At 49.8% G+C, this 21615-nt stretch overlaps 1 protein-coding gene across 2 annotated transcripts; it reads left to right on the forward strand.

The window, feature by feature from the left end:
* Positions 1-3831: 3831 nt before the first annotated feature.
* SDC4 (syndecan 4) lies at positions 3832-21012 on the forward strand. 2 transcript variants are annotated; one of them, XM_041478700.1, is made up of 5 exons: positions 3832-3985; positions 17393-17534; positions 18399-18451; positions 18678-18861; positions 20073-21012. In XM_041478700.1, the coding sequence occupies exons 1-5, from the start codon at positions 3911-3913 to the stop codon at positions 20222-20224; spliced, it is 606 nt and encodes a 201-aa protein (XP_041334634.1). In that variant the 5' UTR covers positions 3832-3910; the 3' UTR covers positions 20225-21012. The 2 variants fall into 2 exon arrangements, with proteins under 2 accessions (XP_041334634.1, XP_041334633.1); XM_041478699.1 differs by lacking the exon at positions 3832-3985 and having other exon boundaries at positions 17297-17534.
* The last annotated feature ends 603 nt before the right edge of the window (positions 21013-21615 follow it).

The following is a 21615-nucleotide window of genomic DNA, read 5'->3' on the forward strand; positions in this document are numbered from 1 at the left end:
CTCCTCTCCAGGCTGCTCCAGCATAGGGGACTGTGTCCTTCTCCTGGAAAAGAGGGTGTTCTCCCCATGGGGCGCCTTGCCCCCCACTCCTGCTCTGTGTAATAAGGTTTAAAGTGGACCTGGAAAACAAACAGTATTGGGGAATTAAACAGCCTTCTTAATTTCTCTTTTCTTCCTCTTTTGTTTAAACAAAAAGTTGGAGACAGCTGTGGAGGAAGCGTGTTAAAGAGGAAAAGGATGTCGAAACACAAAGACCATGATTTCTAGGGTGCCACAGTGGGTGCTGCTTGCCTGACTTCTGGTTAGAATGTCCTTTTTAACCAGTGACTGTTCAGTGTGTGCCACCTGCGTGTTGTGAAGAGAGCAGGTGGAAGGAGAAGTGATACGCCCAGGACGCAGCTGATGACTTGAGGGTGTACCCAGATCACATGAAACTATTGTGGTCACTTCTTTATCAGGAGTGTAGGAAAAGAATACCCTATTTAGCCACAGATTCCTTACACAAAAAATAGCTGTCTAGGAGGGTACTGTTTATTTTAGGCAGGAATCACTGCCTAAAACAGGAAGCTGTTTATTTAGGTGGTCTGTATTTTACCAGCTGGTGTACAAAGGGTGGTGCTGTCTGAATGACCTTTGCTGGGGTTCATTTCCCTCTTGACTGGAAGGTAGAAGTTGTGCTAAGGTCACCTTTTCTAAAGGGATAGCAAGGCTAAGAGCACACATTTCCAGAATAATTCGACATTAAGTGGCTCAAACCATGGGATGAGAGTTTTTAGTCACTCCTCTTCCTCCACCCACATGGTGTCCAGGCGTGTTTTTCTAAGGAGTTCAGTGTACTGAATGGACTTTGGAAGTTGGGATTTTTAAAAACTCTACTTAAGGTTTCTTTTTGCTTGAGAATCCTGCTCTAAGCTCTTTTTAAAAATTTGCCTGTAGGAACTGTGCTGAGCTTGGCTGGAGAATCTCTTCCTGATTAGTACAACAGAATTTATGATCAAGTTGTTTAAAGGGCCTTGTGTATGGTCTTCTCAAGATTATCTAGACATTTCTTGATGTGCCATGTAAAAGTGCAAGTCCTTTCACCCTCCAAATGTGTTGCATTTGGACACTCCATTCCACTTCCAGCAAGTTTGTGTTGTGTTGGTAACTGACAGCTGTTTATTTTGATTTTCAACATGAGTGTTAGGTAATCCTTCACAGTTGAGCACTATGTTAGGAGCAATGGTGGCCCGCCTGTGTTATTTCTCTGCCAACTGTATTTTTTATGTTAAGAATGCAACTGACACACCTGGAATGTGAGAATTCATTGCCCAGAACAAATGTGTTTCTCAACATGCATTTTATTTTGCTTCTGCTTCTCTCCCTTGTGGTGAAGTTTCAGGAAAGGAGATTTCAGTGGTGCATTTTTGCTCTCTGGGCCCATTTGTCCTGTTGCTCTCTCAGAGTGTCACATACCCACGGATTTTCTGCATTATTCCAGAGAGGAGAGTGTCAGCGTCTTGAAAGGAAACACTTGAAGGGCAAAATGAAGGCAGCTGTTTTATGGCCATGAGTTTAGAATCATATGATTTTTATGACTGCATTTCCTCTTATTCTCTTGAGATGCAGTCACAGAACGTTTCTGTGTGTGTGAGGAAGGGAGGTGGATCTACACAATGCACTTTAAAAATGTCATCAGTAAAGTTACACGAATTTGTTCTCAAGGTTGAAAAGTACATTAGGGTTTGGTTTAATTTTCTCTTCTGTTTCCAGGAGCCCAAGATCAGTTTGCATGAAGGATTGTGCATGCAGATGTGAGATGGATGGACAACGTGTGTGGTCCCCAGGCCAGGCAGACTGACTCCTCTCCATCCTATCACAGCAGAACTTCCCTGGGAGGGAAAACACTGTCCTGTGCCACGCAAGGGTTTTTTTTGGTGGAAGAGGTATGTGTTGAGGGGTATGATTGCCAGGAGCTCGGCATATTGTGCTTGTTTGGAGAGGAAGTTAACAGGTGAGTGAGCAGTATTTGTAGCCACAATACAGAAAGCTGGTTTTGAAAGCTTCTTTGTGGTGGCTGCATTACCTGGAAGGACGTGTAGAGAGGTCATGGCCACATGCACACAAATACAGGTGGCATTTAGAGGGTTCAGGGGCATGGAGTACTTCTGGCCACCTTGTGCTGCTGAGGCTGTCTCCTGTCTGGCAGATGCCATGGTATGGACCACTCTTTGCACATTTGACCCAATCTGTGTGCTCTTGTTCCTCACCATCTACTGCTCCCCTCCTCTGCCGAGTGTCCAGAGCTGAACATTTATGGGAGCTGGGCTCCCTGGCTGCACCAGTAGTGATTTTTATCAGTTCCTCTCTGTGACGAAGTGAGGGTAATAAGGAAGGGTAGTAACCCAGCACAAATCCCTCCCTCGTGGCCTTGGGTGCTGAGGTGAACTGAAGGGTTAGTGACACATGGCTGTCCTGAGCAGAGCAGGTCAGCAAACTCCCCCACAGCGTGTTCCAGGCTGGCTCCTACCATTACCCACATGTGTGCTGTCTTCAGATTTTAGCTACTTTTTTAAGCCCTGAGCAGTGCTCCTTGTCTCTTCATATTACGCTACCAGGCTCCACAGCCAGCTCAGCACGGATCCCTCCTGCCAATGATCATGTGCCTAGGCACAGTCCTAGCAAACACTGAGGACACGTCTGGATCTCAGCTCACACCCTCTGCAGCTGTTTATTCCCAAAGAACAGGCAGTTGGAAAAGCTGCTTCACCTTAGGGATCTTTTTGGTTGGAGGTGGGACAGGGAGAAGGCTACAAGTTCTCCCAGGTAGTGTTTTAGTGCTGGAGGAGGCTGAGAACCAGACCAGAGAGGAGCTGGCATGCATACCTGGCAGGTGGGATCATGGCACATATGCTATGCTATGCATTGCTTCCCTGTTAAGAAAATATTTTATTCTCTACAAACTAGAGAAAACCTGCTGGAAACCCAAGTGAAAAGTTGATGTGGTTGCAGCATGATCATAGGGCTGTAGTGTTATGCTGTTTCAGGTGCCCCTCGGGTTAAGGGGCCGAAGTAGATACTGCCAATCAAATTCTTATGGTCAGGAAAATTTACTAATGTGAGAAGAGAAACGGAAATAGTTAAACTGTGCTGCTGGGTTTTTCCGCCTTCTTTATCAGTGTGGGTTTTTGCTCTTGCCGCTTACTTAGAAGAATGAGGGAGCGGTTTCGTGTTCCATCCCCGAGTGATGCAACAGCCGCCGGATGACCGCGGCGGCGACACGCTGCCAGGGACAGGGTTTTCTGTAAATGTGACACCGTCACTTGTGGAATGCTGCAAAAGCGGATGCTGGGTGCCCGCTCCCCCCACTTTCTCTTTTTCTCTTTCTTACCCCCGCTTTCCCTTCCCTTTTTTCCTTTCCCCTCCGTTTTCACTTCTTCCCCCCCTTTCGCTTTCCCTCCCCATTTTCACTTCTCCCTCCCCTTTCCCATCTTTTTCCTCCTTTCGTTTTCTCCTGACCTCTTTCTCCCTACCTTTCCCCCCCTTCCGTCCCTTTTCCTCTCCCTTTCTCCCCTTTCCCTTTCTCATTTCTCCCCATAACGCAGTGACGGTGGCAGCCGGCAGTGCGGGAGTCCCGGCCATGCCCAGCGGGTTGCGGGTCCGGGTTCCTCCGTGTCCCCCCGCCGTGGCTGGACCATCAGTGTCCCCCGGTGTCCGTGGGGGACAGCTCGTACCCCCGGTATCGGCGGGGGCAGTTCGCACCGCCGCTGCTGGCTCCGGGGCATTCCCGGCGAGGCGGGGCGGGGGCAGCGGCTCCGCCCCGTGCGCTCAGCCGGCCCTATAAGGGCGGTGGCGGCGGCAGGGCACGGCCAGAGCCCGCTCCGGTCGGACCCGCCGCTCGTCGCTCCGTGTGTCCCGGCACAGCCCAGCCATGCCGCTGCCCCGCGTCCCCCTGCGCGCCGCGCTGCTGCTCGGCCTCCTCCTGCGAGCCGCCGCCGCCGAGTCGGTGAGTGCCGCCGGGCCCCGCGGGGCAGGGGGAAAGGGGAGGGTCTGCCCCGGCTGCGAAGGGCACCCGATGCCCGGGGGCTGGGTGACCTGCGGGTCTCGGGCCCCGCTCGCTAGCAGCCCCAGAGCCGGCGCCACCGCTGCCCCCCGGGCGGTCTGCCCCCGCTGATCGCCTTCTCCGGGGAAAGGGAAGGGTGGGCGAAGTGGGCAGGCGGCCATAGGGCCGTTCCCGTTCTTCCTCCGGTTCCCTTGGCCCGGACGCTGCTTCCTCCGGCCGATGCCAAGGCAGCGTCGCGCCGGCCCGGCCGTGCCCGGTGCCCCGTGTCCCCGCGGCTGTGCCGCTCCTCACGTATCCCGCTCTGCCATGCTCAGGGCTCACAGCGCTGCCGGGACCCGGCTACCTGGTGGATACGAGCTGCTCTCCACTACAGTTTTAATCTTCAACTTCTTGTCGTGAAAGTCCTTTAATTATTTTTTTCTTGTGCGTGTGGGGTGGGTTGGAGGCGTTACAGTACCTGGGTAGGCTTTCCAGCCTTGCCCGAGTTTGGTTGTGCTGGTACCTGGTGTCTTTCTGTGTCTATCAAACCTCCCTCGCGTCCACATGGGACTGAAAAGGGATGCATTACCGTGGAGGGTTTAAAAAGCTCTTAAACATACAATGAATTGAGACATTTGGATGTTCTTCAAGCTGGCACATGTGGGGTCTTCGTGGTGAGGCAGAGGTCTGGGGATTCTGGCTTCCCTGCTGTTTGTTTGTTTTTCTGTGTGACCATCTTGCTGATAGTGCAATCAGGGCAGATTCCTCCGTTAGTGTGAAAGAGCTGCTGAGATTAAGGTAACTGCAGGAGATCAGGGATTCCCAAAGTGGGTTTAATCATCCACATTGGTTTGTTTTGGACTGAAGGCTGGGTGGGCCGATCAGAACTGATAAGGCTCTGCTGCTTTCTAGTAGGGACACAGGGCTGAGGGGGGTTGCTGATTGTGGAGCAGGAATCTCCCACAGAGAGCATCTGTAGTAATTGTCAGCTACTCTAAAGCCAAGCAGCCCAAATCCACTTTACTCTAATCTGGTGTGTTTATCTCTGCCATTAAGCACGTGAATCGGTCGTTTGGGAACTGGCCCAAACTAGTAGGGCAAACCTTTGGGGCAGACAGCATCTGGAAGTTGCACTGACCATGTTTGGTATGAAATGCATCTTGGTGTGCTTGGGGACTGGACTGGTCTGCAAGCATCGGGTTTCTGCAAAGACAACAAACTGCACAGATGTGGTCTGTAAATACTTATATAGAACTTACGTGGAATATTTATCCGTGTCTTTTAAGCTACCTAAGATTGAGTGTATACTTGAGAAGTAATACTGGCCAACTATAAAGCCTAATCCAAACAAATTGTTTGGGTTACAGGGGAGGAGACAAGGATGACACACGGTTTGGGAGAGTTCTGCTGGCACTCCTCCCATATATTTTTTTTTTTTTAAATAGCACTGCCAAAACGTGCAGGGCTGCACAGCATGTGGCTCTTGGTTTTTCTGTGCGGGCAGGGTGAAGACAGGTAGCTGTTTCTTAACAAGATGGGGATTGTATTTCTTGTGCTTATGTAAGAGCATGGATGTTGAGAGTGCTTTGGTGCTCGAATATTTCCCCAAGCCTGTACAAACAAAAGTGCCTTGGCTCTTTTCCCCTTGAGCAGCTTTCTGGTGTAAATGGGATTTCTCCGTGTGAAGCAATCCTGGATGTGTAAGAGGGTGGGGAATGTTACTGAAGTGCCTCAGTGTGACGTTGGAGCTCCGGCTGTGGGTGGGTGGGTTGTGTTACAACAGCCCCGCAGCTTTGTGTGAGAACATTGCCTTCTTCCCTTCTTCCCCAGGGGCCGGGGGCTGGAGCTGGTGCCTGGTGTCACCAGGTGGTCCCCAGCCCTCTCCGCTTGAGTGCCTTGGAAAGCAGAGCATGTGTGGGCAGGATGCTCCCCTCTGTGCTGTGCCAGAATGGGCTTCCTGCAGAAGATACTTGGGGGGATGGACAGAAAGCCGCCAATGCATCCAAGATGTGGGATCGGTGGAGTTAACAAAGGACGTGAGGTCTGCCTTGCTTGGGCAGAGTGGCTGAGCTTTCCCTGTGCGTTTAGCCTCCAGCAGTGCCCCTGGCAGCACGGGAGGGAAGCAGGGGGTATTCCCCCGTGGTGAGGGTGTTCCCTGTGCTGCAGACTTGGGCTCTGCTCAGTCTGTCTGGGCTGCAGAAGGGCCGAGTGCCCAGAGCCCAGCAGGGCTATAGCAGTGCTAGTGGGCTGCAGGCTTGTCCTGCTTTTGTGCCTTGAACTCTGCAGAAAAAGTCTTCGTGCAGCACCACATCGTGTTTGTGTGTCCTCAGCAGTACAGAGGAACACAAATCCAACCCAGAAGCTGCTGGCAGAGGACTGCTTAGGGAGAGGTGGGGGAGGCTTCGTGCTGTCTGTGGGCTCTGTTTGCTGGTTTAAAGCAATCATGCTCAGAGGCCTCCTGATTGGCAAAGCTGGTGTCTTGTTGATGATAGCTGTGTTTGGAAAGTAGTGCAGCATTATTAATGTTAAAACCGGTTTGGCTTGTCCTGCTGCCATTGATCCCCGAGGCCTGTTCTTTCTGCTCTTTGCCCAGTTTCTCATCTGTCCCTCCCAATCAAATCAAGACATTGCTATCTGCATGTTTTACTTTGTTTTACCTTTACTTGTCATGTTCACATTTGGAGCAAATATCTGCTTTGCTTCAGTCTCCTAAAACACAGAGCAGCAAAATGACAGTGTCTGAAGCAATGTCCCTTAGCCATTAAGGGGAAGGAGCTCCTGCCTTCTGGAAGTCAAACCTATAGTTGTTGGGATGAAATGACTGTAATGTGTAGGAAAAAAACAACTCCTTTAGCACCTTGTACTTTCTTGACCTGCATGTGTAGCCCCTGGGGTGGGGTGGGACCATGCAGGCTGCTCAGTCCCTCCACAGCTGAGCACCTTGGATGTGGAGATTCCCATGGGTAGGAACAGGCACCCTGCAGCACTTGGGGCACAGGCAGGGAAACAGCACTGCTGCCCAGCTCTCATCTGTCCCAAGTGCTGCCAGCTCCCATGCTGGAGAGTGCTTTCCTGTGCTGCAGAGCTTTCCCGCATATCTTACACAAGAGGCGAATTGGGGCTGGACTTGGTACTTCTCAGAGTTGTGATACCAGAGGCTCATTCACCCTGGGAAGTAAAGGCTGTTAGCCAACCTGATTGCTCTCTTTCCTACCCCTCTGGCTGCTCTCTCCCAGGGTGTCAGCACTTTGAGATCCTGCAAAGGCCTGCTTCAGTCCAGCAACAGGGAACATGCTTTTCCTATGTGTCTTCCCCTCTTCCTTCCCTTCCAAGCCTCTGTTAATGGCTGTACTATTGCCTTGAGCTGTTTGAATGGCTTGGGGAGGCCATTTGCTCTTAAATGCCTGAACTAGAGCCTAATGTGACCTTGCCATGATTCTCCTGTAATGTCATACTGCCTTTTCAAAATGTGCATGTCCCACTTCCACCACAAGCTGGAAGCTGCTAACCTGACTTTCCAATTGATGATGGGGGACTGGGGCACACTGGCTTGCTGCTCAGCATGCAGGCTTCAGCACAGCTACTTTTCCTTCCCTTTTGACTCCTGGTGCTGGTAAATGCTCTCTTAGAAATATCCTGTCTGCTTGAATGCCCTTGACTGTAAGTTACCACTAGGCTGTGTTGTATTTTGTGTGTAAGTTGTTTTTCCTCAAATGGATGGATTGATGGACTTAGGTTTAAAGCTTTTTTTTTTTTTTTGATTAGTGATAGTATCTGTACCTGTAAGGGTGGCGTGGTAGCTGTGGTTCCACAGTCTGCCATGTAAATTACTTGGGTTGACTTGTAAGATTACTTGATGAAGTTATCGTGGCTCTGTGATCCTGCAGAGCTCCCCAGCTATCAGTTTGGCCAGACTAAACTCAGCATCCATCCTTCAAAACACTTCCTAGCTCTTGAGTTCACATTTATCCTCTTGAGCCTGCTGTTAGGTCTTGCAGCTGCATTCTCCCCCTCTGCTCAGTACATCCTGTTCCTTTATGCCCTGTAACAACAGCCGGGCTGTGCTGCTTTTGCAGCCTCAAACGAGAAGCTGGTGCAGTTGGAGCACTACAAAACCGAGGGGACAAGCCCTGCACACGCCTGACCTCCGGGCTGCTGCTGAGGAGCATGTGTGGCTGTTTGTTTGAGACTCGCTGGAATGCAAATGCTTGAGATTAAGGATTCAAATGATTTGCACTAGAATGAGACTCTTGTGATGAGACTGGGCTTGGTGGCTCTGAATAGACGAGGCAGCCTAGTTAAAGAGTTTCACTTGTACTAAGCCTCTGCTCCGAGGGGCTGTAAAAGACCCTACAGTAATGAGTTAGGGCTGTGCTGCTAGGTTAGTTCAGACTTACTTTTTTTGTATTTAAGCCTGTGCCTGGATATTTGTCTAGTAAATGCTGCTGGCCAGAGGACCAGCTCTGCTGCCCTGACTTGCAGCAGTCATGCTCTGACTCAGGTTTCTGGCACTTGGCTTGGCATCCCAGCTCCCGGGGACACTGCTGTCACCCTCTGAGTAACGGCCCTGGCCCCTTACCCAAAGCAGTGACTCAGACTTCGGAGGAGGAGGTGGATCTCTTCTTCTGGGGCTAGAAAAGGGGTGACAGGCAAAACTGGTGCTGCTGCTTGGCACCCAGTCTGTGCTGCCCTTGGCACCGAGCTGCTGCCTCCTGTTTAATCTGGTTGTGGCTTTGGTGGGCAGAAAAGCTGTCGGGCTCTGCCATGTGACTGCTGCCAGCAGCTGAGTTGCTGTTGGCACGGACAGATCAGAAAATGGCCCTGTCATGAGGAGCTGTAACTTGCTCTGGCAGTGCCATGGTTCCTTCACTTTCAGGCAGACACTGTTGGAAACAAGAGCTGCATGGGAGACAGGAAAGCAGCAGTGTTATCTGAAATGACTGAAAGCATTCAAAGCAAGCTAAAGGAGCATAAAGTCTCAAAAGAGGGGGTTAAATACTTAATTCTGAATTTGAAGAAAATGTCAGCGTAGGAGGGGAAAGCATGCAATACATAGCTGTGTCCCTCTCAGTTTCTGAAGGCTGGCTGACTTGAAAAGTGTGCTTCTTGTAAAAGTCTTTATTTTTGGTGGAAGTATGCACTCTTGTCAGTTTTAGCCTTAAATCCTTTGAGGCTGAGACTCTGCTTGTGAAATGCCAAGAGGCTGTTGTTAGACAAATTATTGGGATAACTTAAAAATCAAAGCAGTTAATTAAAATCTCAGGGAGACACTCCTTGGGGCAGGAAGGAGACTGGGAAGACCCATAGCACTGTTACCCAAGCAGCTGGTCTTATGTCAACCAAAACCACGGCTGCTTCTTGCTTAAACAAATCCTGCTCTGTGAGGGAAAGCAAAGCCTTCCATGGGAAGGATTTCTCTCTTGATGTTGCTCTGCCTTAGCTGCTGAAGGGAAAAAGGTTCCTCTGAAACTGTGCTGCTGTCCAACTTAAATACAAAGAGCTGTGGCCTTGCCCCGTTTACCTTGTTGTGAGGCTAACCCTGCCTCCTGCCCTTTAGCTGCTGCTACAGTCAAACTAGAGCAGTGAAAAGCAATGGTGATGTGTATTAATGGCTGTGAAAGTGCTTGGACTTGCTCTGAAATGACCTGCACAGCACAGTAGCCAGAAATCTCTGTGCAGAAGGCAGAGTGACGGAGATGAGTATGGGTGGAAGGAAGGCACCAGGTGTGCTGCTGTGCTGGCCTGGAGAGGAGTGAGACCCATAGGTGGAGGGGCAGATCCTGACTGCTGTGGTGCTGGGAGGGTGGCAGAAGCTGCTAGCAGGGTGGCAGAAGCTGCTTTAAAAACAGAGAAGCTCCTACTCTCCTCCAAATGAAAATACAGCCCTTAGTGATGTCAGGAGCTTTTGCTTGGAAGATTCTGTTCCCCAGCGAGGTAAATATTTATTGCAATTCCTCAGTGTGCAGTGGAGCAGAGTCTGGAGCCAGGATCTTGCAGGAGACTGTTTATGTGCGGGCTGTTCTTGGCGCTAATTCCAAATTTCCTGAGGCCGAGTACGAGGAGCTGGTCCTGCGCGTTGGTTGCTCAGACTCGCTCGTCCAGCCGAGCGCGGCTCTGCAGCACCAGGGAAGGAGTGACCAAAACAACGGCTGGGTCCCTCTGTCCTGGCTCTGTGCGTGCACAGATGTGGTCAGGGAGGGCTGGAAAACTGCTGCTGGTTGCTCACCCTATGCTCAGAGAGGGGAAGGAGCCTGACTGTGGGAGTTCAGAGCCCTCAGAGGGAGGAAAATGCTTCTGGAAGTGACAGGTTTCCTGAAGTACAGCTGTATTATCCCGAATAGCACGTGCTGTGTCTGCTGCTTTCTGGGCCCAAGCCAAGCCAGAAGTAGGCAATGTCTTTGTGAAGAAACAAACCAAAAAACCCCCACCAAGCCCCATGCAGTGAAAACCCAGCCCGTGGTGCTGCAGCTAGCCAGGAAAATCCCTGCTGTTGAAATGTTTGTTTGTATAAATGCTCACACGGGTATGGCTGATAGCGTAGCAGCAGCACTCCGCTGTCTCGAGTGCTTTTGTGCCGATAACTTCCCCTGCTGCCGTTCTTCGCTGCCACCTCTGCCAGCAGAGCAGGGCTTGAAATAGCAGAACAGTGCTGGCAGAGCTCAGCGGCCTGGGCTAAGCCTAAATCTTTGGGCTACTACTTCTGATTAGATTAAAATGGATCGTGGGAGGGGAGGCATTTGTAGGGCGCAGCGCTGGGAATCTTGACTGTACAAACAAGCTGAGATTAGCTGCACGGTGAGCCCGATAGGAAGGGCACTCTTTGAAGTTGGGTGTCTGCCTGGCTTAATTCTGCTAACGCTCTGGTGTGAGGGAGCAGAAAGATCCCAAAAGTGCACGTCACAGATTTGTTGCCAAGTGGAAATTCTGCTTGTGTGCGTGTTCGGGGAAGCATTGGGGTGTAGCTGTATTCTAGGAAAGGGCAGTGAGGGCAGGCTTCTTCCTGGCATGTGGGGGAAGTGTGACACGTGAAATATCTCAAGTTTGAAGTGTCAGCATGAAAAATCATCCTTGATGGAAAAGCTGTTTTGCTGGGGCATTTATATCCATTTTTTCTTCCACAGACAAGGATGCAGTAGAAACATTTATTATAGACTAGGGCAACTCAGAGTGAGTTGTGAGCTGGAAAAACTGTGAATTCCTTTTTTAAGCTTGAACAGAAATTTTCCATCTTCTGAGCTGAGCTCTGGACAGTGAAGCATATCAACTGCTTATGATTAGGTTTGTAAATACCATAAAAAAAAATAATGTCTTTATGAACTAGGTGTGTATCATGGCCTGTGACCAGGAGAACCCTTCAGGGGCGTGACATGTCTGTCAGAATTGTTTTCCTTTTGAGTCACATGAGAGCTCCTGCTTTTTCCTCCTGTACTTTTCCTCCAAACTTTCTTCATTCGCTTCAGGGCAAGTGATGAAGACAGCCATCTGCAACTGCCTGCTGAGCTTTATCTCCATGAGCTGGAGTGGGGAGTGGTCATCTCTTTCCCAGGGTGTGGAGCTGGGGATTGAGTGTGGAGCTGGAAATTGAGTGTTTAGAGCAGCTATTCTGCCACCATGGCAGTAAACATATCCCAGCATGTGCCTGTCTGGCAAAGGACTCGATCTTTATGGCTTTGCTCTTGGCTGATAATCAGGCAAAAGCAGTTAAACAAGAGTTCATTCATTTTTAATCTCTGTCCTCCTGCTCCTGCAGCGTGGCCCGTGTTTGGTGCGGGCTGGAGGGAGCAGGCTGCGTGTCAGCAGGAGCACAGCGGCTCAAAGGTAGCTGAGGTTTGACTTCGTAAGTGCAAGGAAGCCTATTTTGGGCAGGCAGGGCCTGGGAGGATCCAGCCCTGCTGCAGGGGACAGAGTGGTCCTGCAGAGCCTGGGATTACGGCGTCACTGTCACGGGGATTATGGCTCTGCTGCCACATGAACCCCAGAGAGCTGCTTGTGGCCACACGGCTTAAAGAATCACCCAGGGACTGGCCGAGGGGGGAGTGGGACAGGGCTGGATGTGCCTTGTGCACGTGGGCTGAGGGTGAGCACACTGGGAGATGCAGACCTGCTTGGGCAGGCTTCCCTGAGCTCGCCTGGAACAAGTGATGCTCTAGCCAGCTGAGCAGTTCCCCAGCCTGCCTGCTTTTGCTGTCTTATTAAGCAAAACCCTTTTTTTTTCCTACTGAGGACAATTAAAAAATTTTTTTCCCCTCTTTGGTAAGAGTCACAGGCTGTGCAGTAAGTGCTGTGGGTACTGGAGCTGCCTGCCAGCCCTGGGCTGTACTCCACTGTGATTTCACCTTTCCTCAGTGTCATGGATTTGCCTTTCTGGGTCACTGTGGTGAGTGCTGCACAGTGGCTGTCAGGGGAGATGGGCAAGGCTGGCTGTGGCCCTGCTCTAGGACTGCTTGGGAAGTGTGGAGCAAAGGTAGTATTTAACTATGTCTGGCAGCCTCAGGTGATCCTGTCATGCAACTAAATGCAAACATATGCCTGGATGGGAGCTGCTTAACTTTTGTCCCTTGGCACAAAGGACAGTGCAGGCCGTGTGTGCTGCAAGTTGTGTGGGACAAACTGACCAGGAACGGGTGGTAAAATGATACCTCCAGGCGTAGTCACAAGGAGCTGGCACGAGTGGATTTTTTTAAAATTATTTTACTGTGGCTGCTGTGTTAAGGGAGCTAGGTGTGACTTCAGTTGAAATGTTGATATTTGCTTTGCTCTCGGGACTGAAATGACTTCTGTGTATTTATTTTCTTCTCCCTTACATGGAGCTGAAGCATGGAATGAGAGAAAGGAGTGAAGGGTATTTTGTGGGGTAATACAAGACCCTTCCTGCACTTATCTGGAAGGAACTGCCTCTGCTGAAAGCTCATGTCACTTCTAATAAGGTTTTTTAATGCTTATTCGGATGGGAAAGATAGAGTAGTCTTTGGCTGTTGTCACTGCACACCTCCCTCCTGTGGAGATCAGCTCTGTTGGGCTGTTTCACCCTGATTTGAGCTGCCCTGTTTCCAGTGGCTCCTCTGCTCTTGGGGGGCTGTTGGGGCATCAAGGGGAGAGCTCACTCCTAACCCTGCTCTTTCACATGCTTGGTGTGAGCTTTAAAACCTTCCTGGTTTGTGGGCTCCTGCAAGAGCTGTGTGCAAGGGAACTGTATGGAAATCCCCGCTCTTGGCTCTGTGGTTTACAGAGCTCTGCATCCTTGCAGCTGCTCAGGAGCCCTTCCTGGTTATGTGACAGCTGTGTGTTGTGGTGGTGTGAGGTGACACCTGCCTGTGACAGCACAGGGGCTGGGGAGGATATTTTGTGTATTGCTGCAGTGAAATGAGGTGATCTGTACCCGGGCCCCGAGTGCAGAGCCTGGGAGCCCTGGGAACAGCTTACAGCTGGCTGTCCCTGCAGGCCACACAGGGTTAACACTCTGTGCCTCTGCCCTCTTCTGCCACCCCCCAGGCTGGCCCAGCTCCATGTGCCTTTGTCTAGGAAAGGTTGACTTTCACCTTGTTCCTGTTTACTCCCAGGTTTATGTACACAGTGCTGGGGAGGGAGCCCAGGAGCAAGCGCTGGGTCTCCATGCCAAAATTGTAAACTTGATAAAGGGCTCTGTACACTGAATGCCCCAGTCCCTGCAGGTCTGACTCCCTTTGCACCTTGCTGCCCGTGACCCTTCAAAGGAGCTTTTAATGAACTCTGTGTTTGATCAGAGGCAAGGGACAGCTGTAAAAACCAGTTCCATGTTTGGAAAACTTTGTCTCTGCCCCAAAACACCATTTGGGTTTTTCTGAAAGGGTTTGGAAGGGCTCTGGTGAGGACATGTGGGCTGGGGCAGGTGAGCTGCCTGGGTTTGTTATTTCCCAGAACTTGCCAGTGGCTGGGGAAGTTGACACATTGCACAGAAACTTTGCTTGCTGCCTTGATGAATAGTTGATCTTGCTTTGAGAAGAGGTGAGTGGTGTTCTGGGGCTGTGAGGGAAAACCCCAGGAGCATGAAATGGAGTGGGATGGGTTAGGGATGGAGCACAGCAGGGCTGCCTGGGGTCCCAGGGCTGCTGTTCCTGTGCCTCCACTGAGCAAAGAGTGTCTGGCTTCATCCAGCAGTGCAGCTTGTCTCAAAACATAAGGCCTCTGTGCCCAGCTTTTCCAGGAACGGCACTCGCAGTTCACGTGCCTGACATGCTGGTTGTCTGGCAGGGAATAAACTCTTACTTATTTATATTTGCCACTGGCAAGCAGGAAAAGCTGCTGCTCCCCAGCATGCTGTTTAATCTCCCTTTGTGCTTACTGGGGATAAAGCTGCTTAACATGAGGAAGAAATCCCTGAACTGTACTCCTGCAGGAAAGGTTGATTCCTGTGCAGACCCCTCCTGGAGAGGAGCATATATTAACTGCAGGACTCCAGCTCAGCTGCCAGGCTGAGGTGGGGCTGTGCAGCTGCCCAGGCTGTCCCAGGCAGTCCTGGTCTGGCTCCAGTGCAGGACAGCAGGTGGTGGAAGGCAGGCTCGGAGCAGCGCTGGTGCCCTTCTCCAGCTGGCAGCTGCAGAAGGTGTTAAGCTGGATGTGGCCAGGGGTGACTTGGCAAGGGCTGACCATCCTCTTGTGGCCATCTCAGAGCTTTTCCCTCTTGGCTGCAGCCTGCAAGCCCAGAGGAAGTACAGGCACCTTCTGTGGTGCCTCTCTGCCAGGCAGCAGAGCTGTGTGCCCTTGGAAAGGGATGTACTTTTTAAAACAATTCTCCAGGGAGCTCTTTATGTGGCACTTGGGAAGCCCCAGAGCTGTTGCTGGTGAGCCCTGTGAAGGTGCCCGTGTGCCCTCTCACAGGTATGTGTGTGAGGAATGTGCCTGCTCCAGACCTGCCCTGTGAGCACTGCACTCCAGTGTTAACCCTTCCCAGCCTGCCCGTGCCCCAGCTCCCAGGCAGGGCTGCTTCCTAGAAGTACATGCCTTTAAACCTGGAGAGTAATTGTGCAGGTGCCCAGCAGCCCTCTGAGTTCCCTGTCAGATGAACCTGTAATGTGAGGCCACTGCCCACAAGAAAAGTTTCCTGTGTGGTTTGAGAAGTTCTTGCGGCCTCCAGGAACTTCCCCATCCTTGCTCAAGAGGATGATGAAGAATGAGTTCAGGGAACGCTCCCATATAATCTTATTTATGCTTGTGAGTCAGTAATTTCCTTGTTATGTGCCCTGCTGGTAAACACTGTCTGTCCTGATTTAAATAGGGTTTTTTGATAGCCGGCCCTGGTGTGTTGCACAGCGTGCACTAACCACTGTGGCTGTGTGCCACCACTCAGCTGGTGGCTGGGCTGATCTGATAAGGCCAGTGGGCTCTCCAGCCACCCCAGGGCTTAAACCTGGGTTTTCTCGAGCTGCCCTTGCTTGGACATCACTGGCTGTGACTCATGGTGAAGTACAGGGTGAGCTGGCACTGGGTGTGGCTCAGCACAGCACTTGCCAGCATCAATCCCTGCCTGGTGCAGGGCTTTTTGGATCTGCAGCAAACGTGCTCCCCAGCCTCAGGAACTGGGTTCTTCCTCCCCCTCCATGAAATGGCCAGAAGCTGCCCTGGGAACAGCTACTGCATGCTGGCAAGCAGTTTCCATTGCAGGGCTGGCTGTGGCTGGGTTTCACATATCTTGAAATGAATTTGCCTTGGAGCAAGTGATCCGTAATGTTAGGAATGCCTGATTCCAGGCTGGGAGAGGATTCCTTCCAAGCTGACTTTCCTCCCAGCCCCCTTCCCAGCATCTAGTGCCAGGCTTGGCATAGCACGGAGAGAGGGTCTGAGGGGAGAACTGGCCTCAGCACTTCATGCCCTCTGGGCTGTTCATCTGCTTGTCCTGTAGCGGGGTTGCTGGGGAAACCAAAAATGCCTCAGTAAGCAAGGAAAAGCACATCCAGTGCCACTGCTCCTGGTCAAACTGAGAAACATCTTGTCCTTGTTTGTGGCCAGCCCCGTGTGCCAGTGGGCAGGGGCATGGGGCTGGAGGCAGGGCTGGGGCTGTGGGCAGAGGAAGCTGACACATGGCTTGTGGCTGGTTGTTTGCCTTGGTTAGGGATCAATAGCGGATGTAATTCATCACCTGGGCTGTGGGATGGGCCACACCTGGCCAGGTGAGCAGGGGGCTGACCCCAGCTGCTCAGGGCTCCGTGGTGCTGCCATCCAGCTCCAGGTGTCCCCAGCAGTCTCTGATCCTCCTCACCCCAGTGAGGCTGTAGCCTGGAGATGTTGTACTGAGAAAAACCCCCAGATGTGCAGGACTGTGGAATGCTCTTCTGGCTAGACAAAACCTTTGTCAAGACTTCCCAGTTGTCCTGTGAGGACAGCAGGGAAGAATGTTGTCAGCTTAGCCCCCAGCTAAGGGAGCTGTCCATCTGCATTGTGCCCCTTGCCTCGGGGGAAGGGGCTGAGTCCCCCTCCGTGGTGATGATTTCATGGCTCTGGAAGCATCTAGAGGCTGTGGGGTGGTGTTGAGCAACCCCAAAGCTCATACCTGTGGTACCCTCACCGGCCTGGCCCCAGGGCTGTGGGGTGAGGAGAAATAGTTCTGGGAAGTTGCATAACTTTGGTGAGGGCAGGAGATTTGGGCTTGTGGCTCCTTGAAGGTCCAAGTGCAAATGAGCTCCGCTGTGTAAATTGCCATTGTGGCCAAACAGCTGATAGCTGGGAGGCTCTCCAGCTTTCCTGCTGTAACTGCACTCCTTGGGCCTTTGGATCCTGGCGATATTTTATGGGTTTGTTTGTTTACATGCTTTTAAAGAAGGTGATGCAGGGGAAGCTCTTCCTTCAGGCAAGTCATTATTGATAGGAGTGCTCTTGAACTCAGCCTGTATTGCACTGCAGTTCAGCTGAACTGACAGACCAGCTTTTAACCCTTGGGTGATAAAGTAGGCTTGTTCTCAGTATAAAGCGTGAGGAATTGCTTTGGTATGAAGCTTTGGGGCTGTGCAAAAAACTGGCCTACACCCATCAGGCTTTTTTTCCTGGGAATTACAAGTCCTTCCAAACTCTCCCTTATCACAAGCTGAAGGTACTGCTTTTCCAAATGCTTTGCCACAAACTCCTGACCAAGATCCTGTTGTGATATTTTCACCCTGTGTGTCTGGGTGAACCTTTTCAGTCTGTAGCCCTCAGGAAATTCCCCTCCCAGCCTGGCTCTCACTTCTGTTCTGAGAAATTCTAGGGAAATTCAGCTGATAAACATAATGCTTTTGGTGGAGAGGAAGTTCAGCATTTAATATTTTTCTGGTGGAAGTGATGTGCTCAGGCTCTGAACCTTCTGTGAAATGCGTCTGGAGAGTTGTTTCATATTTAACATGTTTCCACCCTCATTTACAGGTGAGAGAAACTGAAACCATGGATGCTGGATGGCTTGACTACCCTGCCTCTGGGGACTTGCCAGACGATGAAGACATTGGTGAATTCAGGCCTGACTTAACCACTGATGGCTTAGATATAGATGAGACATCTGGGTCAGGAGGTAAGTGGGGAAGTGGATCTCCCTCAGCTGTTGCTGTGAAATTTCTTTCAGCACCAGCCCGTGAGTGATGGGCTAAGTCACAGCCAGAGCTCCAGAGGAATCACAGTGTAAGGTGGAGATGAAAACTGTGACTCGTAGTCACTCAGATGAGAACAGTGAAAGTAGTGGTGCTGTGATGTTGAATCACTCAGGGAGGACAGATGGAGTCCAGCCAAGCTTGTCTTGCTGCAAATGAAAAGGCCTTGTGCTGGCTCGATCTTTTTCCTGTTGAACTCCAAAGAACTGCTGAGAAACTTAAAAAAAAATAATCTGTTGTTGAGGCAGTGTTAAAAGGCTTAAAGTTAATGTCTCAGTTGAGGCCAAACAAGGTAAAGAACTAGCTGGTGTTCAAGTGAACTCTCTGTGACATGCAAAGCTCCCTGCCCAAACCAGTTTCTGTAGCTCTGTGTCCCTTTATGTGAACATTTGATCCCTAAAAGTAAAAGAACAAATGCTGCAATCGGTGGCTGACATGTTTGGGCAGATCTGGAGGGTTGCTGCAGGATCCTTTAGGGATGGGTGGTGGGAGCAGTGCCCTCCATTGGCATTACCTTATAAGCTGTGGCAGACCTGCTCTGCAGGGCCAATGGGTCCAGCTGAAGATCCCTCCCAGTGGAGAGGTGTTGCTTTCAAGATTGCATCTCCTGGTCTTGTGCAATCCAGGTCATTCAGTGATAAATAGTACTAGTAGATAAGAGGGAACTGTAGAGGACAAGAGTCCTAGTATGTGCAGATATTGCAGGAAGTGTCTGAATCCTGTAAAAACAGCATGGAATGAGACAAAAATCTTGAGAGTTTTTTTTTTTTTTTTTGCCCCTTCTGCAGACTACCCAGACTCTGAAGACGGCTTGTATCTGACCACCATGGACACCCCTGTGGTAGGTATTGCCCAGTGTCTTTAAACAGCATGTAGCTCCTCTGGTCCATCTGTGAAGCTTTCTGAACACCCTCCCCCCTGCATAAAGACAAATCCACCTGCATGAGCAGGCACAGTGTACTCGTAATGCACTGAGCAAACTTCTATTCCCTGCACACCCTCCTGGTTTCAGCTGTCGTAGGCTGGGTGCTGCTTGCTGATGGGTGTGGTTTGTCTGTGTTCTGTAGATATCTGACAACTATATCCCTGGAGATACTGGGAGAAAGATAGAAGGTGAGAAGAAAAACACAATGGTGGACAATGAAATCATTCCAGACAAAGCTGGACCTGTCGAAGAGAACCTGTCCAACAAGATCTCCATGGCAAGCACAGCCAACAGCAGCATCTTTGAAAGAACAGAAGTCCTTACAGGTAATACTCCACCTTGAACTGGTAAATCATTAATACTGAAAATCAAAATGGCTTCTGTTGTTCCCTGTTTCTCTGGGGAGCAGCTCCCTGCTGACTGGGGAATGAGCTGCTTTACCTCTGTGGCTGCCTGTAGCAGGGTGGCTTCTGCCTCCCAGTCCTTAACAGCAGAGCCTGCTGCTGTCTTTGCTGGGATAAACAGCTTGGTTTTGAGCCTGCCAGCTGACTGTTGGCTTGACTCAAGTGGCAGCTGCCCTGCACCCAGATAGTGCCTCAGCAAGAGGTGACTCTGGCCATAGAGCAGTGACATCTCAGACTTCCATTTCAAACACAGGCATTTTCCTTCCAACCTCTGCCCAAGTTCTGCCTTTTCTGAGTTTTGCCAGGAGCCAAGTAATCCCTTGAGGGATTCCAACACATGGTCAGCTGTAGGAATCTGAGTACCAATGTCCAGAGCAAAGCCAAGTGACTGCCTTCCCCTAACATGTGGGACAGGTCTGTCCCCAGCATATTACTGCTTCAAGCACTTGGCCTGATGGCCCAAGTATAAACCCAAGCCCCTTGTCCTGATCTGCAGCCATCCTCCCAGTCAGAGAAGAGATTGGAAGAGTGGATTGCAAAACCATTTAGCAAAGAAGCTGATTTAGTGCACACAATAGTGTCACAACAAGGAATAAACTTTAGTGAAGCCTTGTGGCCATGCTTGGTGTGAGGAGAGAGGAAATCTTAGTGGTTTTTTGCAGGTTTGTGGGTTTTGGTTGTTGAGGTTTTCTGATTTTTTTTTTTTTTTTTGAGGGAAGTGGTGTTGGTAATTGGATGTTGATGAATTGAAATACAGAGTCCCCAGGGTGTGCTCACACAGGTTGTTAACAAAGCATTCAGACTGGAGCTGTACCTCTTTCCTGTGGGTTGTGGTGGGGCTTTTTTGGGTGGGTTTTTCTTTGTTTTGTCTCTATATAGGGAGCACATCTTTTGTCAACATTTCTTTTTTGGACTAAAGTGGAAGACTAGCTCAAACTGGTTAATGTGGAACATGTGATTATTCTGTGCTTGGACTGGAAGCAATCCTGGCCTTTCCCAGTAACATCTGCTGTTGCTGAAAGTGCCAGCACATGCAGTGACAGGCGCATGGACACGACTCTGGGCGCTGCTGCTCTTGAAGCAGTGGTGGTTTGGAGTTGCCCAAGACTTACTGCAGTCTCTTTCCTCCCCAGCTCTCATCGCAGGAGGAGCAGTGGGTCTCCTGTTTGCCATCTTCCTGATCCTGCTCCTGGTCTATCGCATGAAGAAAAAGGACGAGGGCAGTTACGACCTGGGGAAGAAACCCATCTACAAGAAAGCCCCCACAAACGAGTTCTATGCCTAAAGCTCAGCAGCACCTTGTGCCCATCAAGGGACAAGCAGACTGTACTGAAACACTGTGCCCTCAGATGAGATGTGCTGAACAAATGCTTTTTTATTTTTTGGATTGAATTTCAAAGTGACTTTGAGAAAAAACAAACTTCCTTCGTGACCCTTCCCATCCCGCTCAGCTAACAAGGGCCCAATGAAATACAAAGAGTCTGAAAAATAACCTCAGTGTATTTTTTTTTCTAAGTTAGTGTAAAAAAGAATAAAGATGCCAAATTTTCTGCTTGGTTTTATAGAGGGTATATAAACACAAACCAGACTGTATGGAAGCAAACACCATGTGTTTGCATCCAGCGTGCCGTGCTGGGATTGGCTGCTTCTATAGAAGATGGCTTTTTTTTATAAATCTTGCTACTAGATGTCTTGCAGCAGGCTGTTGATGTGAAGCATTTTTGTGGAGAACTATTTATGAATCTCTTACACTACAGATAAAGTTGCCTTATCAGGGAGTAAAAGGCCCACAAGGGCTCAATATCCCTGAATGCCATAAAGGGCCTATGGGAATGTCTTCCCCAGGAGACTTCTGTCTCTTCCTGTTGGCCCCAGGCAAGGGTCATTAGTCCTTGAAATCAGGACTGCCAGTTGTGTTTGGCTATGGCAACACCCTTTCCTTGCCTTCAGTCTCTTACCTTTTTTTAAGGGTTGCTTGTAGGATTTTTTTATAACAAAATTTTAAAGAAAATAGCCTAATGTTTATATAAAGTTTGTAGAAATTGTTTTGAAATAATAAAAAAAATAATCTACTTTTTTAATTTCCTCAGATTTATTTTTTCAATCCCTTTGTGTTTCCTTTGGCCGGGCATTTCTCTAGAGATGCTGTTTTATATGATTCATCTTTGAACTGAAGCAGAGTTAGCTACAGAGTGTTACAGGTTTCTTCTAGTTCTACAGCAGCTACTATAGAGGGTAAAGATATTTATGGTTTTCTCATAACTTTTCTAGGATTTTTTAAAATAGAATTATTTATAGTTTCTGAAATGGCTGCTTTCTCATTTGGTAACTTTTATCCTTTTTATGTAAAACACTAATATAATGAGTCTCTGTGAAAACTATTTAAGCTTTATTCTGTGAATTTCAATTACAAATTCAAGGCAATAACTTCTGTATGCAAAGTTGGATGCATAAATATGATTGAAGTAGGGAAAAGACAGGAGTAATTCTAGGCTGTAATATATTACAATCAGTCCTATAGAGCTATATATTATATATTTTACTGAGATATATACAGATGAGAATGAAAAGGCTGGAGTTAATTCTTCAGCAGCCTTATGGTGTGGTGTGTAAGAGGCTTTTGATCTTGTTTGTGCTGCTGTTTGTCCAATGTCTTGTGTAGAGCACCAGGGGCTT

The sequence above is a fragment of the Pyrgilauda ruficollis genome, unplaced genomic scaffold (assembly GCF_017590135.1).
Source record: "Pyrgilauda ruficollis isolate IOZ18807 unplaced genomic scaffold, ASM1759013v1 scaffold46, whole genome shotgun sequence".
Classification (NCBI taxonomy): Eukaryota; Metazoa; Chordata; class Aves; order Passeriformes; family Passeridae; genus Pyrgilauda; species Pyrgilauda ruficollis.